Here is a 23,811-nt window from a genome sequence, read left to right on the forward strand (position 1 = left end):
TTTTCACATTTGAAAGGGGCATAAATTTAAAAAGTTTGAGAAACACTGTGTTAGTGGAAAAAATTATGACTATCAAATATTAGGAATTCCCTTTCTCAAAATAAGTACCAAGTTGAAATCCTGTAGGATTTCATCTAGATGAGTGAGATACCATTAAAAAAAGGATGGATCCATGTAATAGTAACTATGTCTATATACTCCATTTTCTTTTTAAAAAATATTTTATTTATTTGAGAGCGAGAGCATAAGGAGCGGGGAGGGACAGAGAAGGAGAGAGAGAGAAGCTGAATCCCTGCTAAGCAGGGAGCCTAACATGGGAGTCATTCAAGGACAATGGAATCATGACCTGACCCAAAATGAGACACCAAACTGAAAGAGCTACCCAGGCACCCTCTTTTTTCTACGGAAATAATTCTACTGTCACTTTCTCCTCTAAGAAGAATATTTAATGCTGCCTAGTCCGCAGCAAATAGCTCTGGAGATAAAGGCCTATTATTATACTGGAAACATACTTCATCTCAATGGCCTTTCCTTCAAAACATGCATCACCTCAGAATCTCTCTTGAAGGAAATGACAAGGAATAGTGAACATGACATCTTCCATGTCCCCATAGTGGTGTGAACATTGGTTTCAGAATGTCCTCAGATAACCCCTATCTCAAAGAGTATTAGGTATAGAATGCAATTAATTTGAATATTTAAATTTAGAAACAAATCTTGTAATGGCATCATGAGGCGACTCCAAAATGTAATTTTAAAAATGGCCTTGTGGGGGCGCCTGGGTGGCTCAGTGGGTTAAAGCCTCTGCCTTCAGCTTCCGTCATGATCTCAGGTCCTGGGATCCAGCCCCACATCCGGCTCTCTGCTTGGCGGGGAGCCTGCTTCCTCCTCTCTCTCTGCCTGCTTGTGATCTCTCTCTCTCTGTCAAATAAATGAATAAAATCTTTAAAAAAAAAAAAAAAGGCCTTGTGTGGTTTACTTGGTCATTAAAAGAGAACCTAGGCAAGAATTCTGTATTCAACATACTTCAACTATAGTAACTTACAATAACTTCTAACAAACCTAAGAAGGCCTGGCTAACATTTTTCCTGCCTGATGTTAAGATTGGAGAGTGGGAATAAAAGTGGTACTCATGATGAACATGGAATTGGACTTACTGCATAAGTGAATCTGAAATATAATGCTATTTTTAAAAGAGGGCATCTGTGTGGTTCAGATGGTTAAGCATCTGCCTTTGGCTCAGGTCATGTTCTCAGGGTCCTGGGATTGAGCCCTACATCAGGTTCCCTGCTCAGTGGGGAGCCTGCTTCTCCCTCTCCCTCTCCCTCTGCCGATCCCCCTGCTCACGCTCTCTTTCAATCTCTTTCAAGTAAATAAATCAATAATTTAAAAAAAAAAAGGCTTCTAAACAAATTAAAAAACTTCCAATAGTTCACCTTTAAAAATATCTTTCAATTATTTCTTGTGAATATACAAATGTTTCATGACCACTGTGGAAATTTTAGAAAATATACTGAAGTTTAAAAGGAATATAAAAATGTCACCATTAACCAATAATCCTTTTTAATATCCCGGCTTAGTACCTTTCCATTTGATTTTCCTGGGCACTTGACTGTACATGCACCTACACAGAGAGGAATACCTATGGCCACAGAGTTTTGAAACACCATTTTCATTAATGTATAGCATTCCAATCTGTGGTTAGGGCCTGATTTATCTACCAGTGACTAACATCTTAGGGTAACTTCAGCTCATACTGTACTGGAGTATGTCTATCATTCACAATCTTTGTGAAAGATGGCTAAGGGGCATGGTTAGGCACAGGAGAAATACTTCTGCAGTATTTACCGTAAGAGGATAGAATTATAGATAATTTAGATTCTTTGTTACACTTTTTTAACTTATCTGAAAAATCTGTAATGATCACATGTTGATTATCAGAAAACAATGTAGTAACCTACTAAAATGAAGATCAATGTTTGTATAAATAGACAACATTAAAATTCAGTAAGTTGGGAAAATGTACATTTTAAGTGAAAACAAAGGTAGGGTTTAAGGTGAACATGTACTGGTGACAGCAAAGACTAGAAAAACTAAATGATCATCACCAGGAGGTGCTGTTTAACTATGGTACAACAAACTACTACAGAGCTAAGTGAAACCAAGAGGCAGATCTCTATGTGCTGCTATGGAAAAGACTGCCAAGATGATTATCAAGTCAGACAGGAGGGGAGTAACAGTATGTATTTTATGATTCCAACAGATACAAAAGGAAACAGAAAGAGTGAAGGGGAGCAGAATTCTTTTACATGTATAAAACATTTTTGAAAAGATACTTAAGAAACTACAGTAGTTACTTCTAGGGTAGGAATGGGGAATTGGATATACAGTATGATCACTACCTGAGAATGTTCACTGATACATAAATGCATAATACATAAAAAGGAAAGTACACTGCTCACAGCAGAGACTCTGAAACTAATTCAAGGTTGTCCCCTAAAAATTTTAAAAGCAGAATATACCAATGGATATGAAAAATAGAAAAAAAATGTAAAGTTCAATCTATGAGAATGTAAGGACTTGGAAATAACAATAGTAAAACAGCAGTGGATGTGGGTGTCCCCATAATTATTATTTCAAAACCCTAACAAGTTTTTATTACTAACAAGGAAATGGCCAGGGAACTGATTATTAAAGAAAAAAAAACTTCTAATGAAATCATTCTAGAACTTGTTAACATGAGTGACTTTATTCAAACACTATCTTACAGTATTTATTCTAGTTTACAAGCTCAGTAATCCAGTGGTGGAATGTATCACTGCATATTTAGGCCATAATAAACGAAAGACTTTTTTCTGTATGTTCAGATTTAACATAGTACTTTCCCTTCTAAAAGATAACTGAAAACCAATTACCGAATCAAGGACAGAGTGGGTTAGGAACTCAAACACATTTAAAAAATTCTCCTAAGTTAGATGGTCATTACTATTTTAAAGCTCCCTCTAATAAAACCTGAGTAAGATTTAATCTTTTGCAACATTTATGCTCCAGATGCAAACTGGAAACTAAGGGTGTCCCTAGTGCTTCTGAAAATCAGATTTATACATTTATAACACAACTAACTACACTAATGAATATACAGGAGTGATTTACAGAGGTGCACCAATGTAAAGAAAATATACTTCAACTTATTTCACGTGAAACAGTCATTAGCAGAATCATTTAATTGCTATCCTTTTGATGTGCACATCTTTCTGAAGACTTTTAAAACTCAATTAAGCTATTTTACTGAGTGCATGTATCATTAAAATATCACGAATCCCCAAAGATTCACAGCTACAATCAGCCACTGTGAGAATCAGCTGGTGATACCGGATATCATGCCCCGGGGTAGAATACTCAAAATCAAACCAGATAATAGAAAAGTACTGCCACTAAATTTCACTTTACATTCAGATCTGGCATTTCTCCTTCAATTTCTCCCACTGGGGTGGCTCTTGGGATTGGCTTAGCTGAAGGAAATATGCTTTATTTTCTGGGAAAATCATCCTTTCCTACCAACAGCGTGGCTTCAAGAGATTTTTAGTAGAGTGGAGAGGCAACAAGACACCATAATCCCAAAGATCAGAAAGGTGATCAATCACAGTGCTATCACCCACAGCTGGCTAATTCACTTTAAGAATGTCGTCTCACCTAAAACATGGGATCTAAGGCATAAAATGACTATAAGCACCAGAAAATATACTTTCTCACTTTCAGTTAAAATGTTCTTGCCCGTGAGCAGCTAACATTTAGTGACCCTCTATTACGTCCGGAAATGGTGCTGCAGATTGGGGCCACCTTGCTGACAATCCATCATGTTACCACTCACGCAGGTGTCACGGCACATAACCGTCAATACTACTTTTAAAGACTTCCAGTTCTACAAGAACCACATGCTTTACAACAGCTTAGGCTGCTCATAAGCAGGGGCTTACCTAATGCTTTTTGAGATACTAATGTTCCTCCATCCTGGTGCCAGAAGCTGCCTTCCTTTGTTTACCTAGAGTTCTTTCAAAATTATTTATTTATTTATTTATTTATTTATTTATTTTTAAACGTTCCTCTCCATTACCTTTTTACCACTGTGGATCTAAACCTTAATCTCCACCACACCCTGAGCAGTCTTAGAACAACAGAAGCTCCCCCCTACCAGGAAATGTGGAAAAGGAGGGTTGGAAAGGTCAGGAGCGAACCAGGAGAGGAAAAACTCCTGCAATATCAAGGAAATTTAAGTCCCTCAAACCTACTTCTGGGCCATTTTATCTTGTTTGCCTAATTGGCTTTTCCAGACATCTAAACAAGCTCCGAGGTGAATTAACACCGGCCCGTCGCATCCCCCGCCTCTAGCCTGCGAGTTCCAGACTTCGTTTTCTCAGAAAACTCAAATGCTGGCTTCACCATCACCTCTTCTGCAGACTTTGCCCCAAGCCTTCTAAGAATTTAGAGACAGGGGACAGAGAAGACCGAGGAGAAAAAGATTACCCCTTCTGCCCCCCTGGCTGGGCCGCCCCCCGATCAAAGGGCCAGCTGCCGCCCTGGCTCCACCCGATCCTGCCGGAGCGGCAGACCCCAGGCCTGGAGCGCTCCGGGGAAGGGGATGCGAGCGGCCTCCTGAACCGGCCTCGGCTAAGGCAGAGCCCGCAGTCGCCGCTCTTCTTCGCGGTCGGGCCTGGCTGTCCCGGGAAGGGGCCCGTCGGGGCCTCTGCCTCCCCGCCGCCGGGCCCCGCCTCCAGCCCGCCCTTCCCCAGCCGTCGTCGGAGCCCTTACCCGAAGGACGTGGTAGCCTTCCGTGCCCCCGCCAGGGATCTCGACGCTCTGCGAGGACCCCATGGCGGCGGGCGATCAGTGTGGCCGGGACGGGATCCGCGTTGCTCCCCGCCCCCCGCGCACCGCCCGCTCCGCTCCTCCGCGTAGCACTTGGGACGTGGCACTCGCTGCCGCCGGAGAGCCGGGCCGCACTGCCCGCCGGGAGAGCGTCGCCGCGGTACCCACGGCCGCTGCGACGCCGCAGACAGCGCCACCTGCCGCAAATCACCGGAAGGGGCCTGAACACGCACGGGCGGGGAGGGGCTTACTCGTGCTCGCGAGACCACAGAGATAACAGTTCCTCCAGCCCCGGCATCAAGTTACGAATGCTTGGGTTGGACAAGCTTTATCGAGACGCGTTTCCGCTCGCCCGAAGAAAAGATTGCTTTGTCGTAGCTCCCCCTGGTGGCGAGAGACCGTGAAAGGACTGCTACTGAAAAGAATAGGGGTGGGTACGAGCTGCGTTCTGTTCTCCATGTTTACGGGTCTCGCCCCAGATGGTAGAGAGGGTGATGGTGCTTCTCTGTGGGCTGAATCCCGCATCCGCTCAGCTCAACTCGGTTTTATAAAGGAAGAGGTTCTGTCTCTGTTTTTGCCGTCCTAAGTATAAGAACAAGATCAGAGGATTGGTCACATTCTGAGCGATATCAGAGTGGGAAGCACAACTGGATGTCCTGGGTGTCCTGTTTGCTGCTGCTGCTGGGTTTCCCACTTCCTTTGGGTAGCCAAGTTGTAGTCCCACTTTTCCTATTCCGTTTCTCCTTTTGCCCTTTCCCTCTTACAGTCTCTAATTATGGCCATTGCCCAAGGGTCAATTTGATCATCACTAATGGTTTGTCAGCCAGGTTTTCAGACGATATGAAGGAATGTAAAGTACATATTACCACCCATGAAATATTCTAGCCCAAAATGTCTAACATGCGTCTACCACGTCTTTAGCTAGATCTTCCTGTTGTATACAGAGGTTAGAGGAAGATGTAAGTAAAATGATATCACAAGGAAACAACCAGACAAATAAAAGAGGTGGACGGTCCCTCAGAACAGCTCACTAGTTCTTTTCATCAAGTCAGAATGATAAGAAAGGGACTATACTGGATTAAAAGAGATAGGAAGGATGTAATCAGGAGATGCAATGTAAGGGCTTGAGTGGAAGGCTGATTTGGAGAAATTAACTGGAAAGGACATTTTTGGCTCAAGTGGGAAAATTTGAATATGTGCTGAGTATTTGAAGCATTTACTGATATGGAAAAGTGGAAATTATTGACTGAATAAAAGCAGGTGACAAGACACAGTATGTCTGTAAACAATATGAAAACCTTTTCGTGAGCAAAATACATAATACATACATACGTATATGAAGATGTGAAAGGATATGAACCAAGGAATACAGTGATGATTTCTGGGTGTGCCAGAGATGTTTTACTTTTTGTTTTTGCTGGTTCTCTATTTTCTAATGCTCATGGACTGCTTCTCTAACAAAAAGAGTATTTAAAATTTTAAAATAAAAAGTCATTTATCTTTCTTTGCTGTCAGTAAACCAACAGCAGGTTTTTAGGAGGCCTAATCAACACATAAATACACAAATGAAATCTCTAGTTACTAGGTTCCTCAAGGGCAGGGACTGCAGTGGAATTAGCTCTATGTTCCTAATACTTAACAGAGTGCCTGGCAGCTAAGTCATTAATGAATTTAATGTAAAGAAAAACATATAAGAACTAGATTTGATGATGTTCTTGTTTTGCATGACAATTATAATCTTCCTCATGGTGGTGTGATAAGCTGTTGTTATGTTCAGTGGTCAGATTTTTGTTTCCCAGACGTTTGGCACTAGCTGCGGTTTGCAGAACCCAGGATATGGACCTTTGGTAGTCCATCAGCAATTCTGGCCCTTCCTTAGAGCTATATTTTGCTCCAGTCATATGAGTGACTATCTGCTATGCCCCACACAGGCCATTTATTTTCTTCCCTTCTTTACTTTATTCATGCTGATCCATACATCTGGAGTGCTGCTTCTTCAATTTACACTTAGAAAAATTCTAACTATCCAGTTAGTTCCATCTCGAATAGTACTTACAGATCCTTAAATTCAAAGGAATGCCTCTCCTCAGTTTTAGTTCCTAGAATAGTTAGTTCCTTCATTTCTGGAAACATCTCTTTGTCATAGACCTGTCTTCCACTCTTTATGGTCCATTCATTCAGGGTGAGGGTCAGGTTTTTTTCATTTTCAGACCCCTTGTTCCTGGCTGAGTCTTGGAAACATGGTAATAAAGTCTGTTGACTTGAACTGAACGTGTGAAATAGCCTCAAAGCCTTTTCTTTTTTAGGATCAGTTAACAAGTTCCCTCTGCTGCTCCACTTTGTGCCTTATCAAGATCTGTGTTATTATTTAGTGGCAGTTGGTAGTGGGTAAGGTGCAAGGCTCACCAGATTTGGGACTAAAAATGTGCAAACCATTGTTCCATATTTCCTGGTGCTAGTTGTTTCCCTCTTGTAGTTACAGAATATGCTCAGAGGGCAATGAATAAAATCCTAAGTATATGGCCAAAGTGAATATAAATAAATATAACATGATGGAGGGGGAATGCATGGGAGATTATTGTCTAAGACAGTTTCAGCTGAGGTAGGACTCTGCTGGAGGCAAGCCGGTACTCTGAAATATTACAAGGAGTAGAAAAGTGAAAACCCATAAATAGTTTGTGATGGAAGGATCCCTATATCATATTGATCAGTGCAGCCTAAATATTTTTGCCTCCAGACTTCCCTGGGAAAGTTTGGCTCCCACTTCATTTGGATAACAACCATCCTTCATGGTCACACACCAGGGTCTCCCTAACCTTCCTGACCTAGTTAGTTTTGCTGAAGAAGCAAACCTCAGGAGGGGTCAAGTTTCAGAGCATGGAACCACAGCCATAGCTGACTGGAGTAGAGGGGGAACCCTCGACTTACTGGAAACCAACACCTACACTAATAATCCATGAAGTAGCCTGTTAAGAAAAGCTTTGTGGCCCCTTCCCCGCCAAAACAAACAGCAGATGGTAAATGATTAGCTAGGCCAATCAGATTTTTTCTCTGGGGACTTGAACTGGGTCATGCAAGAGACTCAGTGTAGGTTTATATGTGTATTAGAATATAAACCCCATAAGGTCTTTGCCTGGTGCCTACTACTGTATACTTGGTACTAAGAACTGGCTGGCATAGAATAGTTGCTCAATAAATAGTTATTGAATGAATAAATGATTGAATGAATGGATGGATGGATGGTCCTGGTAGTAGAAAAGTGCTAGAGCTGTGGTTCTTGGGCTTGGGTATGTATCAGAATCAGGTAGCTCTGTGAAAATACAGTAGTCCAATGTTAGTTTATTTCAATGAACCTAGGCCCCAGTAGTCTTTATTAAATTTCCAGGATTCTGATACACACACAATCTAAGAACTGCTGTGCTAGAATAATGCTCAGTGTGTGCTGTTTTTTGGGCAGATAACCAACAAGAATCTCTAGAATTGAAAGGGATCCTTCCAGCAATCACAGCCCCAAGGCCCAATTTATACCAATGTTGCTACGTTTCTTTGACATTCCCATCATCTTTATTGCTAAAGTTTTTATTTATTTTTAAACACAATTTTGTTTTGGAATTTTTGGAAGAATTTTAGATTTACAGAAAGATTGCAGATAGCACTGAGAGTTCCCATATGACTTTACCCGTTTTCTCCTACTGTTAGCATCTCACAAGCCACGATACATTTGTCAAAACCAAGAAACCAACATTTGAACCCTAGCATTAACTAAACTCTACACTTTGTTTAAATTTCTCCAGTATTTCCCTGATATTTTTCTGTTCTGGGATTCAATTCAGCATCCTATATCACAGTAAGTTGTCCTATCTCCGTAAACTCTTTAGTCTTCGTTGGTTTGTGTAGTGTCTCAGACTTTCCTGATTTTTAGGACCTTGACAGTTTCAAAGAGCGCTCTGGTCAGGTATTTTGCAGAATATACCAGTATTTGGGTGTGTCTCATGTTTCTCTCGTGATTAGACTGGGATTATAGGTTTGGGGAGGAAGACCATAGAGGTGAGGTGCCCTCTTCATTACATTATATCAGAGTGCCTGCCACTAACATGACCCATTACTGGTGATGTTAACCATGATCCCCTTTTAAGGTACTGTCTCAATAGTAAAATTACCATTTTTCCCTTTCTCCTGGAAGGAAGTCGCGAAGTCACTGGAGCCCACCCTCAAGCTCCATCTCCTGGAAGACAGTATCCCAAAGATAGAATTTGGAATTCTTCTATAAGAAATTTTGCCTCTTTGCTCCTAGTTATTTATTTAATAATTATATTTATATTAGTATGGACTCATGTATACTCATTTTGTACTTCAGTTATAATCTAATACTACATTATTCAATGCTGATGGGAATGCAAAATGACATATTTTGTTGTTCAAATTCTTCCAGCTTTGCCCCATTGAGAGCACTCTCAGTTTAAGCTTCTGTGTCCTTTTGGCAGGCTCTTGTCTTTTTTGTCTGTGGTAAAATACATAAAACATAAAGCCTACTATATTAACCATTTCTAAGTGTACTGCTCAGTGATACTAAGTATAGTCACGCTGTTGTGCAACCATTCCTTTCTTGAGTATTTCTTTACTTACTGGCACTACAACATGCTCCAGGCTCATCTTCAATTTTTTCTGTTCCAGCCCTAGAATCAGCCATTTCTCCAAGAAGCCCAGCTTCCTTTAATTGGAAAACGACATTTAGAAACCAAGATCTGGGCTCTGGGTGTGCTCATTGCTATTGAAATGTCACTGCTTTTAGACATTCTCAGCAGACAAAGCTAGGAAACATGAATATAAATTGATCTAATGTATATACACAGATCTATAATTATTTCTATATCCATCTGTGTATATGTTAAACTAAATATGAGTTCACACCATCTGACTCTAATTGAGCCCCACAGAATTCATTTTAGCATTTTCCTTTTGCTCATTTGTGACTTCTTTCTCTGACAGTGAGAAACTTAGCTCTCATTATTAACTATTACATACTACACACAAAATACTTTTAAAATTGTTAAGATGTACTCCTGTAAGAAGCAAATTTCTCAACTGGAGCACCATATTTGCATAGTTTTCTGTCTTTAGCTTTATTTATTTATTTGAGAGAGAGAGAGAGAGAGAGAGTGTGTGTGTGTAGGGGGAGGGGCAGAAGGAGAAAATCTTTAAGCAGATTCCCCACTGAGCATGTAGCCTGACAGGGGCCTAGATCCTGTGGCCCATGAGATCATGACCTGAGCCAAAACCAAGAGTCAGATGCTTACCCAACTGAGACACCCAGGCACCCCTCTATCTTTAGATTTGTGGTTTTCAGTCAAAACACCATTTTCCAAAGTCACTTAGGTCAACTCCATTTCCCCCCTACCCTCTTTAGTGCGATATATGAATATATATATGTCAGATATATACAATTTTCACTTGTGTAATACAGTTAGATTCATTGGTTCCAGTCTGCATTCCATCCCAGGGATCCCTGACATTCTGGTTGACTCCTTTCCTTCCTTCCTTCCTTGTTTCTTTTCTTTGTTAAAAAAATATTTTATTTAATTATTTGAGAGAGAACATGAGCAGGGAGGGAAGGAAGAAGCAGGCTCACCCCTGAGCAGGGAGCCCAGTGTGGGACTAGATCCCTGGACCCTGGGATCATGGCCTGAGCTGAAGGCAGACACTTAGCTGACTGAGCCACCCATGAGCCCCTGGTTGATTTTCTTTTAATTTGCACACATTACTGTTCACTCTTTGTGATGTACTATTCTATGGGTTTTTTACAAATGCATGCAACTACCACCCTATAACCATACAGAACATTTCCAACACCCGAAAAATTTCCTTGTGTGTCCCCCTTGTGATGAACCATTGCTCTTTCTTTTAACCCCTGGCAACCACTAATCTGTTTTCCAACCTTATAGTTTTACCTTTCCCAGAATGTCATATGAACAGAATTACATAATATGTAGACCTTTGGGTCTGGCTTTTTTCACTTAGCAAAATGCATTTAAGATTCATGCATGCTGTGTGCATCTGTAACACATTCCTTTTTTATTATTGAACAGTATTCCATTGTATGGATGTACAAATCACATATCATGATTTGTTTTCCATTTATTTGTTAAAGAACATCTTGGTTGCTTCCAGTTTTTGACAAGTATCAATAAAGTTGCTATAAACATTCACATAGAGATTTTGCCTGAACATAAAGTTTTAATTCACCTGAGTAAATACCTAGGAGTGGATTTGCTTGGTTGCATGGTAGGCTTATGTTTAGCTGTATAAGCATCTGCTAAACTGTATTAAAAAGTGTCTGCACTATTTTGCATTCCCAACAGCAATGAACATGCATTCATACTGCTCTGCATCCTCACCAGCATCTGGTATTATCCATTTTGGGGTTTTAAACATTCTATTAGTTATGTAGTAGTATCTCATTCTGGTTTTAATTTGCATTTCCCTAATGACAAATGCTATTGAACCTCTATTCATATACTTATACACCATCCATATATCTTTCTTGGCAAAGTGTATGTTCATATATTTTGCCCATTTTAAAATTGGATTATTTCTTTTCATACTGTTGAGTTTTAAGAGTTCTTATATGTTCTGGATATGAATCCTTCACAAATATGTGATTTACACTCACGTTTGGCTTTTCATTCTCTTAACACTACCAATCACGAATATCAATAATTTTTATAAAAAAAGTCCGATTTATCATTTTTTCAGGTATTGCACTTTTGGTATTATATCTAAAATTATCACCAAATCCAAGGTCACACAGATTTCCTGCTATGTTTTCTTCTAGAAGTTTTATATTTTACATCTAGGTCTCTGATCCATTTTGCATTACATGCAGCATGTGCTAAGGCTCACTTTTTCTGTGTGTATGCACGTCCCAATGTCCCAGCACCTTGTGTTGAAGCAACTATCCTCGCTCCACTGAATTGTCTCTGCATCTTTGTCAAAGAGAATCTCTACAGCTGGGTGTGATCTTCCCAGCAAGCAAACTCAGTAATAAGGCCCAAGATGTACTAATGCTCTTACTTTTCTTCGAGACTTCCATCACCTTTATTACTGCATGTATTTTTAATTAAAACCTCTATTTTTCAATGTAGCCTGTTTTTTGATGGGGTGTTTGTTTGTTTGTTCAGATAAAAGAACCTGCTTAAATAGCTCTCCCAGGTCTACTTCTTTCAATGGTCTCCTAGCCGCTGAGTCTTTCCGGCAACTGTTTTGGGTCTCTAACTTTAGGGAATGAGTGATTACGTTAATTATCACCTGTTTACCCTTTGAAGATAAAAGGTGCTGGTAGGGCCAGTTAGTAGAGCAGTTAGAACAATATTGACTTCCTGATACCTGCTTTCCTTGCCTGATGGGGATTTTTCCCTTGATATTGTGGAGAGATGGAAGTTCATGACTTGCTCCAAATTACTCCCTCGGAATGTGGAAGAGGTTGGTGGAATTTTCCATGGTCCTAGGTGATAGAAATCAAACTTGCCATCCCAGGTAATTTATTTCTTCTTGCCCCTGCTCTGGATCATGGGACAATGTAAATCATGTTGTCAAAGCAAAATGTGTACAGATGTTAGGGGTGATTGTTGACAGTCTCTGTGCAAAGATCACAATGTACCAGCAAAATGTGTACAGATGTTAGGGGTGATTGTTGACAGTCTCTGTGCAAAGATCAGAGTGTGCTTTCAGAAACTTGCAAAGGGCTTGATAAACATTATTCCTCATTCCCCCTGGAAATTACCCCAAGGGGATAGCTGTTTCATGTGAAGACAAATTCTTTCCCCCTCACACTTAAATAACATGTGGGTGAGATAGTCATCCTTAACCAAATTGCATTCTAGCTGTGGACCCGTGAAATCAAACTGTCATATGCTTCCAAAATATAATCAAGAATCAGCAAACTTTTTCTGTAAAAGACCAGATAGCAGATACTTTAGGCTTTGCAGCCCCTATATCTCCATGGTGATTACTTATCTCTGCCATTGTATATAGTGAGAGCAGCAACTAACAATAAGTAATTGAGTGGGTTTGGCTATGTTCTAATAAAACTTTATTCACAAAAAAAACAGGATGCTCTGGACTTAGCCTATAGGCCCTAGTTCACTGACCCCTGAACTAGACAAATCAATTTGTGTGGTTAACAAAAGGTCTTAGTGTTTTTATTAGGATCTTGTTAAACTCATTATTTAGTGAGAACTGACAGCTTTATGATGTTGAGTCTTTCTATCTTAGAATAGGAATGATTCTCCATTTGGTTAATGGTTATGTGGTATCTGTCCTTAGTAGTTAATTTTTCCTCTATTTTTTCAAGTGTATGTTCAGATTCAATATTTTAGTTCTCATTTTTAGGGATAATGTCTTTATGTTTAGATATTCCTTAGCTATTTCCTTTCTCTATATTTTTTTCCTCTAATACTCTTTATCTCTGTTCATCTGTTTTTTAAAATTTATTATTTATTTATTTTCAGCATAACAGTATTCATTATTTTTGCACCACACCCAGTGCTCCATGCAATCCGTGCCCTCTATAATACCCACCACCTGGTACCCCGACCTCCTACCCCCCACTCTTTCAAAACCCTCAGATTGTTTTTCAGAGTTCATAGTCTCTCATGGTTCACCTCCCCTTCCAGTTTCCCCCAACTCCCTTCTCCTAACTCCCCATGTCCTCCATGCTATTTGTTATTCTCCACAAATAAGTGAAACCATATGATAATTGACTCTCTCTGCTTGACTTATTTCACTCAGCATAATCTCTTCCAGTCCCGTCCATGTTGCTACAAAAGTTGGGTATTCATCCTTTCTGATGAGGCATAATACTCCATAGTGTATATGGACCACATCTTCCTTATCCATTCGTCCGTTGAAGGGCATCTTGGTTCTTTCCACAGTTTGGCGACCGTGGCCATTGCTGCTATAAACGTTGGGGTACAGATGGCCCTTCTTTTCACTACATCTGTATCTTTGGGGTAAATACCCAGTAGTGCAATTGCAGGGTCATAGGGAAGTTCTATTTTTAATTTCTTGAGGAATCTCCACACTGTTCTCCAAAGAGGCTGTACCAACTTGCATTCCCACCAACAGTGTAAGAGGGTTCCCCTTTCTCCATATCCCCTCCAACACATATTGTTTCCTGTCTTGCTAATTTTGGCCATTCTAACTGGTATAAGGTGATATCTCAATGGGGTATTTTAATTTGAATCTCCCTGAGGGCTAGTGATGATGTCTGTTCAACTGTTTTATTTTTCTTGCTTTTCTTAATCCTGTCCTCCTTGTTTCTTATTGTGTTTTCAACAAAATCTGTTCTCCTTTGTCTTGCTTTCAATGTGGGCTGTAATAGAAAGCATTCAGGGCAAGTAACATAAACCAACTAAAAGTGGCTTATACATTGAGGTAATTTTATTATTTCACATAACAAGAAGCTTGGAAGCAGTGAAATTCCAGAATTGGTTAACCCACGGTCTCCATGAGGTCTGGGTACAGGGTGACTTTCCCTCTGTTTCTCTTAGCTCTTCACACATGAAAACCGGATGGTTATAGCAGCTCCACACATTACATTGTCATGTGACAGTGTATGAGAAGAGAATACACTTGTGGCTTTGTATCTTTTTTCAGACCAAGGAACATTTCCTCAGAAGCCACCCAGAACACTTACACTTTATCCACCAAGATTGTATCCTATGCTCATGCCTAAATCAAACTCTGACAAAGGGAATAGCATTACCAGGCTTAACCTGCGATATTTAACCTTGGGATTATTTAACCATGGGAGGGGCCCATGAGGCACTTACTATATAGTTTTAGTAATCAAGTCATACTGCTATTGGCTACAGTACAGACACACAGATCAATGGTATAGATACTTATAAGGTTAATGATTTTTGGTCAAGATACTCCGGCAATTCAATGGAGAAAGGATAGTCTTTTCACCAAATGGTGCTGGAACAATTGGACACACATATTTAAAAAAAGAAAAGAAAAGATAAGAAGAAAAGAAAACTCAATTCATACTCCATATCATATATAAAAATTAACTCAAAATAGATAATATACCTAAATGCATAACTTAAAATAGTTAAGCTTCTAGAAGAAATTATAGGAAAAGATTTTTCTATATGGGACACAGAAATATATGTGGGCTGTAATAGAAAGAAAAAGTGACATATAACATTTTAATTTTATAAATTTTAACTCTGCAAAAGACAGGTACTAAGAAAAAAGGAAAGCTAGCCATGCACTAGAAGAAAATATCTGCAAAACACCTATCTAATAAATGTATATACAAAATATAAAGGACTTTCATAACTCAACAATAAGAAAATAACTCAGTTAAAAAAATTTTTTTTAATGGGGGCGACAGGCAGAGGGAGAGGGAGAGAGAATCCTAAGCAGGCTCCATGCCTTGTGTGGAGTCCCACAACCCTGGGCTCAATCTCCAGCACTGAGATCATGACCTGAACCAAAGTCAAGAGTCAGATGCTTAACCAAATGAGGCACCCAGGTGCCCCAAAACAACTCAATTTTTTTTTTTAATGGACAAAAAGGATTCAACAGGCATTCCACATACACAAAAGCATATGGATAAAACATGAGGACATGAGAAGATGTTTAACCTCATAAGCTTCAGGAGGTGAAAACTAAAATCACAGTGAGACACCACTATCTGAAATTTCAGTAGCTGAAATAAAAAGAGCAGACAACACAAGGCATCAGCTAGGGTGCAAAGTAACTTGCTTGAGTGCTGAAATGCTGCTGATGGAAACGCAGAGTAGCACAGCTGCCTTGGAGAACCATTAGCAGTTTCTTATGAAATCAAACAAACACCACACCATCCAGTGATCTCACTCTTGGATCTCTACAGAAAATGAACATGCAAAAACCTACAGATACATGTTTACAACACTTTATTTATAATACCAAGACCAGAAACAACCCAACGTCCATCAGCTAATGAATGAATAAACTGGGGTGCCTCCAAATAAAGGAACATTACTCAGAAATAAAAAAGAACTAGTACTACAGCATAGACGGATCTCAAAACATTATGTCAAGAGAAAGGAGCCAGACAGAAAAGGCTACATCCTACAGATTTTATTTATAGGCCATTCTGGATAAAGCAAAATTATAGGGAAAGAAAACATAGCAGTCCTTGCAGGGGCATGGGAATGAGGGAAGGGAATTGATTATAATTCCTGAAGAAAGGGTCCCCTTGGCCACAGGATATCCATTTCCATCTCATATGAATCTTATCATGCAGGAAGATACTTTATAACATATCAGTTGGACTTGTTGACTGAGACTTATTGTTTTATTAGAAAATTAAAATTCTTCCATGAAATACATGATTTGAAAAGGATAAAAAATATTGAGAGGCCAACAGAGATTTTGGTGAAAAGACAAAGTAGATAGGAAAAAATCATGGAGGAAGTGAACATAGTTTGATTTGAAACAAGCCAAATGTATTGCTATATGTAATTTCAGATGTGTCTCTGTAAGAGTTTGTGTTATGCCTCTGTGACTTCCGAAATCAGGATGAGTTTGGGTGTGGGGGTTGGGGTGGGGGGAACTTGGGAGAGGCAAATTTTTCTGGGTAATGAGGTGAAGGATTAGAACACTGGGGAAGAGTGGAGAGAAAGAAGAGAAAGAGAGCAACACTGGCATGGGGGCGTATATATGGGTGGAGTGGAAAAAGTTGAGAGCCCTCAGGTAAAGCACCCTATAAAGGGTCTCCCTCCGACTCCAACACACATGCGCGTGCAGGTGCACACACACACACTCACACACACACACACACACACACAGCTTGACCCAGGCCTTTCCTCCTGGAGACTGATCAGGAAGCTGCAGTCTCAGTAGAAGTGATTAGGGCTTCTCTTTGATCATAAAGAGAATGTGTGATCATAAAGAAATGTTGTCAGGCCATCAGCTTCCTTGGGAAGGTACGTTTAGTGCCTTCCTTCCAGCTATGACACTAAAAGAGATAAAAATTTGCTGAATTTGGTTACTGCTTTTTAGTTAGGACCAACCACTCCACATGTAAACCCATTAATGTCAGAGTCTGGTGATGACAGAGATGACTCACATGTACCATCTTTGCTCCCGCTGTTCCCTGCTGAGAAGAGCCCTCTTACTGATTCTGTCTTCAGTAAACACTGCTCATCTTTCAAATTGAGCTCAGGCATTACTACAGGATTCTTAACCATCTGATTAAAAATTAAAAATTCCTTTCGCACATTGAGGTCCTTCATCCATTTTGAGTCTATTTTTGTGTGTGGTGTAAGGAAATGGTTCAATTTCATTTTTCTGCATGTGGCTGTCCAATTTTCCCAGCACCATTTATTGAAGAGGCTGTCTTTTTTCCATTGGACATTCTTTCCTGCTTTGTCGAAGATTAGTTGACCATAGAGAAAAGAATCCATCAAAATCCTTGAGGAGAACACAGGCAGCAACCTCTTCGACCTCAGCCGCAGCAACATCTTCCTAGGAACAACGCCAAAGGCAAGGGAAGCAAGGGCAAAAATGAACTATTGGGATTTCATCAAGATCAAAAGCTTTTGCACAGCAAAGGAAATAGTTAACAAAATCAAAAGACAACTGACAGAATGGGAGAAGATATTTGCAAACGACATATCAGATAAAGGACTAGTGTCCAGAATCTATAAAGAACTTAGCAAACTCAACACCCAAAGAACAAATAATCCAATCAAGAAATGGGCAGAGGACATGAACAGACATTTCTGCAAAGAAGACATCCAGATGGCCAACAGACACATGAAAAAGTGCTCCATATCACTCGGCATCAGGGAAATACAAATCAAAACCACAATGCGATATCATCTCACACCAGTCAGAATGGCTAAAATCAACAAGTCAGGAAATGACAGATGCTGGCGAGGATGCGGAGAAAGGGGAACCCTCCTACACTGTTGGTGGGAATGCAAGCTGGTGCAGCCACTCTGGAAAACAGCATGGAGGTTCCTCAAAATGTTGAAAATAGAACTGCCCTATGACCCAGCAATTGCACTATTGGGTATTTACCCTAAAGATACAAACGTAGTGATCCAAAGGGGCACGTGTACCCGAATGTTTATAGCAGCAATGTCCACAATAGCCAAACTATGGAAAGAACCTAGATGTCCATCAACAGATGAATGGATCAAGAAGATGTGGTATATATACACAATGGAATACTATGCAGCCATCAAAAGAAATGAAATCTTGCCATTTGCGACAACATGGATGGAACTAGAGCGTATCATGCTTAGCGAAATAAGTCAAGCGGAGAAAGACAACTATCATATGATCTCCCTGATATGAGGAAGTGGTGATGCAACATGGGGGCTTAAGTGGGTACAAGAAGAATAAGTGAAAGAAAATGGGATTGGGAGGGAGACAAACCATAAGTGACTCTTAATCTCACAAAACAAACTTAGGGTTGCTGGGGGGAGGGGGTTTGGGAGAAGGGGGTGGGATTATGGACATTGGGGAGGGTATGTGCTTTGGTGAGAGCTGTGAAGTGTGTAAACCTGGTGATTCACAGACCTGTACCCCTGGGGATAAAAATATATGTTTATAAAAAATAAAAAATTATATATAAAAAATTGTTTTAGATGATAAAAGGGACTGATTTTAAAATAATACAAAGATATATAATTAAAACAATAAAAAGTCCACTAACTCTTACTCTCTAACTCTACTTCTCTGAGATAACCAATGTGGAGTTTGATATGTATAGTTCCACTTCTTTCCCTTGCCAAATGCAAACTGATACACACCTGCATACAAACACGTGCCTGTTCTTCCCACCTACCCCGCCCCACCACCACATACACAAGACTCTTCAATTTGCTTTCCCTTCTCCTTTTATTTAATAATGTACCATGGACAGGGGCACCTGGCTCAGTTGGTTGAGTATCTGACTCTTGACTTCAGCTCAGGTCATGATCTCGGTGTCCTCGGACTGAGCCCTGTGTTGGGCTTTGCACTCAGTGGGGAGTCTGCTTGAGGATTTCCTCCCTCTCTTTCTGCCTCTCCCCCCATTCATGTGTGCTCTCTCAAATAAATAAATCATGTATATATATATGTATACATATGTATGTAACATATATATAACGGATAATTTTCTATTTTAATAGCAATATCATAGTTTATAATTTGATACTTGTTACAATACCTAAATTTAATTTTTAAAAAAATTTTATTTATTTATCAGAGAGAGAGAGAGAACGCACAAGTAGGCAGAGAGAGAAGCAGGTTCCTCGCTGAACAAGGAGCCCAAAGCGGGACTGGATCCCAGGACCCTGGGATCATGACCTGAGCCAAAGGCAGTGACTTACCTGACTGAGTCACCCAGTTGTCCCTTCTAATTTTAATTTTTTAAAAAATAAATTTGTTGTATTATCTAAGGCTTCCTTAGAATTATCAAAATCATCAAAACAAGATGGTTGCTATGGTATCTTACTCCTGCTTTACAGGGAAATGTGGTCAACAATTTACTTACTATGGTGTTTGTTTTCAGTTTTTGTTAACTAATCTTTATTATGTTGAGATGGGATCCTGCTAATCTGACCTCAAGTTTTTATTCGGAGAAGCTGCCTAATTTTTTTCAAATGATTTTTTGACATGTTTCCATTTAATCCATGACTTTTCTCATTTAACCAATTTTAAGTTGTTTTTTTTTAATGTTGAAGCATATTGCATTCCTTTGGTCATGGTATTGTTTTTTTCACTATACTGCGGAATTCCATTTGCAATACAGTATTTTACTTATTTAGAAATTTTAAACCTATATAACTGAAATTTCTCTTTAATTTCTTTTTTCTATTTATCAAGCTCTGTGCCCATATAGCACTATAGTCATAACTCCATCATAGTACTTATTACCTTTATGAAAATCTTGTATTTAATTGTCTATGCATCAGCAACCAGAGAGCAGGGGACGAGGTCATATTCAATTTTCTGTCCTTTGTGTCAAGCACAATGCCTAGGACATGGTAGAAGCTCAATGCATCTGTGTTGAATGAAGGAATGAAAAGATTTTAGAAATGTTTTCCTTTCATCTAATTTTACCTGTTGGTAGTTTGCCATATATTATCTTTATATCTCTTTTATTCTAATGCCAGTAATGTCCATGTTTCTATCTCCACTAGTTCCCTTGTGGAAATACCATTACTGAATACAACATTGCAGTTAAAATGAATAAACCAGAGCCACATGCATCAACATGGACAGACCTCAAAAGGATAAGGTTAAACAAAGAAGCAAGGAGACATAGAGCATGACACTATCTATACAGAGTTTTAAAAATGCAAACAATACTGTGCCCTCGTGTGGGTTATGTGCTGTTGGCTCTCAAGCCCACTCCAGCCTTTTTGTGCACTCTTCTGTGTGGCAAGGGCTTGACAACCAGGGAACTCCAGGTCACAGGCTCTGGTTAGGTGTTGCCAGTGCAAACAAAGCATTGACAGGAGATTAGAAAATGGAAGAAAGGGAGAAGCCATTTTCCTGTCTGTTCCAGTTGTGCTTTGAGTAATAGCAGCAGGAACAAGTGTATTAAGTGACTGAAAATGAGCATTTTGGTGGTATCAGTGGCTATTTTAGCAGCCGTGGTGCCAATGTGCTAGTAACCCAACAAGAAGGATGTCAAGGGAACAGCTCCTCTGATCCCATTCTCCTCCTCCCCTCAACCTCTTGCCAGTAGTTCCCATGGGGCAAAACCACCCAGAAGTCAGAAGCCAAGAGAGTACAGTGAGATAGTCTGTATGGGCCTGTTTCTTGAGCACAAAGAAGGATGGGGAATTGATCTGGGGAGGCAAATGGATGAAACTAAACATCATCCCATTTGCTTCTCCAGCCCTTTCGCTACCTCTATAATTCCCAGTATTAAATCTCCCTTTGTGTGTAATACATAGAGTGGCTCCTCTTTTTCAGACTGGACAGTGACTGATTCAGTCTAGTTTATGAATACCAACACATGTAGCAAAAGAACAATAATTTGCATAGGAATGATAAACTCCATACTCAAGATTATGGTTATCTCTCTCTTTCTTTTTAAAAATTTTATTTATTTGTCAGAAAGAGCACAAGCAGGGGAGCCACAGGCAGAGAGAGAACCAGACACCCCGCTGAGCAGGGAGCCCAATGCTATACTCGATCCCAGGACCCCAGGATTATAACCTGAGCTGAAGGTGGACGCTTACTGGACTGAGCCACCCAGGCATCCCAACAATGGTTACTTCTCAATGGAAGAAAATAGAGTGGCACTGGGGATAAGTAAACAGGCAGCATCCTCTGTGTTGGAAATTTTTAATTTCTTAAGCTGGGTGCTGAATATATGGATATTTTTAATGTTATTCTCTATGCTTGTTATGTTAGTCTCTATTTTTCCTGTTCCAGAACTATTTAGCCATCCTAATGATTATGTGTGTGTATAAATAGAATAAACTGATGAATAAACAAATAGATAAGACCTGACTCTGAATTCTGACTCTGTCACTTGGTAGTTATTTGAGCTAAGTTATGCTATTTAAGTCTGTGTCTTTGTATCCTCACCCATAAAGCTAAAGATAATAGCACATGCCTTATAGGACTATTCTGATGATTAAGTGGAATAATATATGTAAAAAGATCCTAGCACAGCTTAATACTTGACAAGCCCTTAGAAAAATAGAGTTTCCTTTTCCTGAACTTTCAGGAAGAGTAAGGCCTTGATTTTGATAAACTTTTAATTTCAACAATTACAGAATGCCTCAAGGAGGTGCTATCTTTCATTTTTTAAAGGCTTATATGTTCCTTCCCTGATTTTAAGAGTGGTGGTGGTTCAATGTAGAAAATTTGAAAAACACAGAAACAGGTAGGGATGAAAATAAAAAGCACACTGTAATTCTGCCCCTCATAAACTGCTGTAACTACATAAAAATATTAAAATTAGAATAACACTGTATAGTTCTGGGACATGGTTCTTTAACTTTGTAATATAAGATAAACATTTTTCTGCATCATATACCCGATGATGTCACTTCTGCCAGCTGCATATTATTAAAGCGGTTGGGATGCTTAGGTTTCTCTAATATTTCACTACTATAATTAATGGTGCAATGAACGTCTCTGTTGAGAAGTGTTTGCCCACGTTTTTTAATAGTACCTTGAACAAAACAGTTGTGGAAATTTTGGTCAAATTATTTGTGCATCTGATGACATCTTATGGTTATGGCTATTTTGCTTTCCAGAAAGACTCTAAAGAAAGAAAGGTTGTACCAATTTATACTGCCTCTAGCAATGCTGGAGTGCACTACTCTTCCACATCAGGAGGGTACTTTTTACAAGAGAAATAGGAACAGACATGAACTTCGTAGCAGACTCTACAGCAATAGAGTCTTACTGGTTTGATGTTTAAAGACTACCCATAAAGGGCCATACCTTTGCAGAGCAAAGGACTTCCATGGGCCCCTGAAGTCTAATTTAAACAGGATACCATGCAGAGGGATTCCTGTCAAGTTTCTAAATGTCAGCTTCTGTCTGGAATCAACTGAACATAGACACCAGTAGGATGTGATTTGGGAACCAGTGGATCTGTGGGTTTTCTAAATCCAGACCTGACAATGATGTAGCTGAAATATAATGTGAAACAAGCCAAGCACTCTGTTCCTGGCTAAGGCCCACGACTTCAATTTCTTGTGTCTTGAACACTCAGCTCTAACTTTTCCTCTGCCTCTAGTCTGAAGGGTCTGAGACCCATTCTGAAGTGGTTAAATGAAAAAGAAAAGAAAGGAAGATAGCAAAAAGCGTCGGCTAATAAGAGCTTCCACTCTTTGTTAATTAATTTCTGCAACTCTAGCCCTCTGGGATCTGCCAGCTTCACTCTATATTGGAGCCAATGAATTTCCAAAATAATTAAAGTTAATGAACTGCTCTTTGTGATAGGACCCTGAAAACTTAACAACCATAATTAGTGGGAAGTGCAAAGTGGGGTAAAGTGTCACTTGCTGATAAACAGAATTTCCTCATCTTGTTGATACAAGAGTCCTGCCCATATGTGGAAGTGGTGCTCTATTGAGTCAAAGAAGACATATGACTGGGTTTACACATTGAAAGTAAATGAAGGACAAGTACTGATCTTGAAAATGATTTCCCTAGGCTAAAAGCAGATCCCTCTCCCAAAGCTCCACAATTATTGTATCAAAATGTTGGTAAGAACTCATGACAAAATGTCCAACAACCTTAGAGGGTGGGCCAAAGTAGGGCATCAAACTTTATATCCCTGAGTAACAAAAATAAACATGGAAATTAATGGGTGCTGAGAAGTCAAACTCTAAGTTGATGATAGCTCTCTGATTTCAGTTTGGGAAGGATTTTTCAGTGTGAATTTCCTTCTTTCTTCATTCTTTCTTTTTCTTTTTAAGGACTTTATTTACTTATTTGACAGAGAATGAGACAAAGCGAGAGAGGGAACACAAGCAGGGGGAGCAGCAGAGGAAGAGGGAGAAATGGTCTTCCCACCCAGGGAGCCCGATGTGGGCTGGATCCCAGGACTCTGGGATCATGACCTGAGCCAAAGGCAGAGGCTTAATCCATTGAGCCCCGCAGTGTGAATTTCTTGAAAGCAAATGCAAATGAGGAGTCTGGAAATTGTGGCAATGGCTTAGTGGCTGGAAAGAAGTGATGGATTTCAGTAGATGATGGAACCTCACCTAAAAGCGGGGTTCCCCACGGAATTCTGCACGTCTGCATTCTATTGTAAGATGATTTTATTTTTAAAGATTTTATTTATTTATTTATTTTAAGATTTTTATTTCTTTATTTGACAGAGAGAAGAGAGAGAACACACAAGCAGGGGGAGCTACTGGCAGAGGGAGAGAGAGAAGCAGGTTCTCTGCCAAGCAGGGAGCCCAATGTGGGGCTCAATCC

At 39.8% G+C, this 23,811-nt stretch overlaps 1 protein-coding gene across 1 annotated transcript in view; it reads right to left on the bottom strand.

Annotated features, from left to right (window-relative positions):
- The window catches only part of GORASP2 (golgi reassembly stacking protein 2), a 36,879-nt gene extending 31,837 nt beyond the window's left edge, over positions 1–5,042 (bottom strand). The window contains exon 1 of the mRNA XM_004744057.3: positions 4,810–5,042. Within this exon, the coding sequence (XP_004744114.1) occupies positions 4,810–4,872 (63 nt within the window). The 5' untranslated portion in view covers positions 4,873–5,042. The remainder of the gene's footprint in view (positions 1–4,809) is intronic.
- Between the last annotated feature and the right edge of the window lie 18,769 nt (positions 5,043–23,811).

This window comes from Mustela putorius, unplaced genomic scaffold (assembly GCF_011764305.1).
Source record: "Mustela putorius furo isolate JIRA1106 unplaced genomic scaffold, ASM1176430v1.1 tig00003869_pilon_pilon_pilon, whole genome shotgun sequence".
NCBI lineage: Eukaryota > Metazoa > Chordata > Mammalia > Carnivora > Mustelidae > Mustela > Mustela putorius.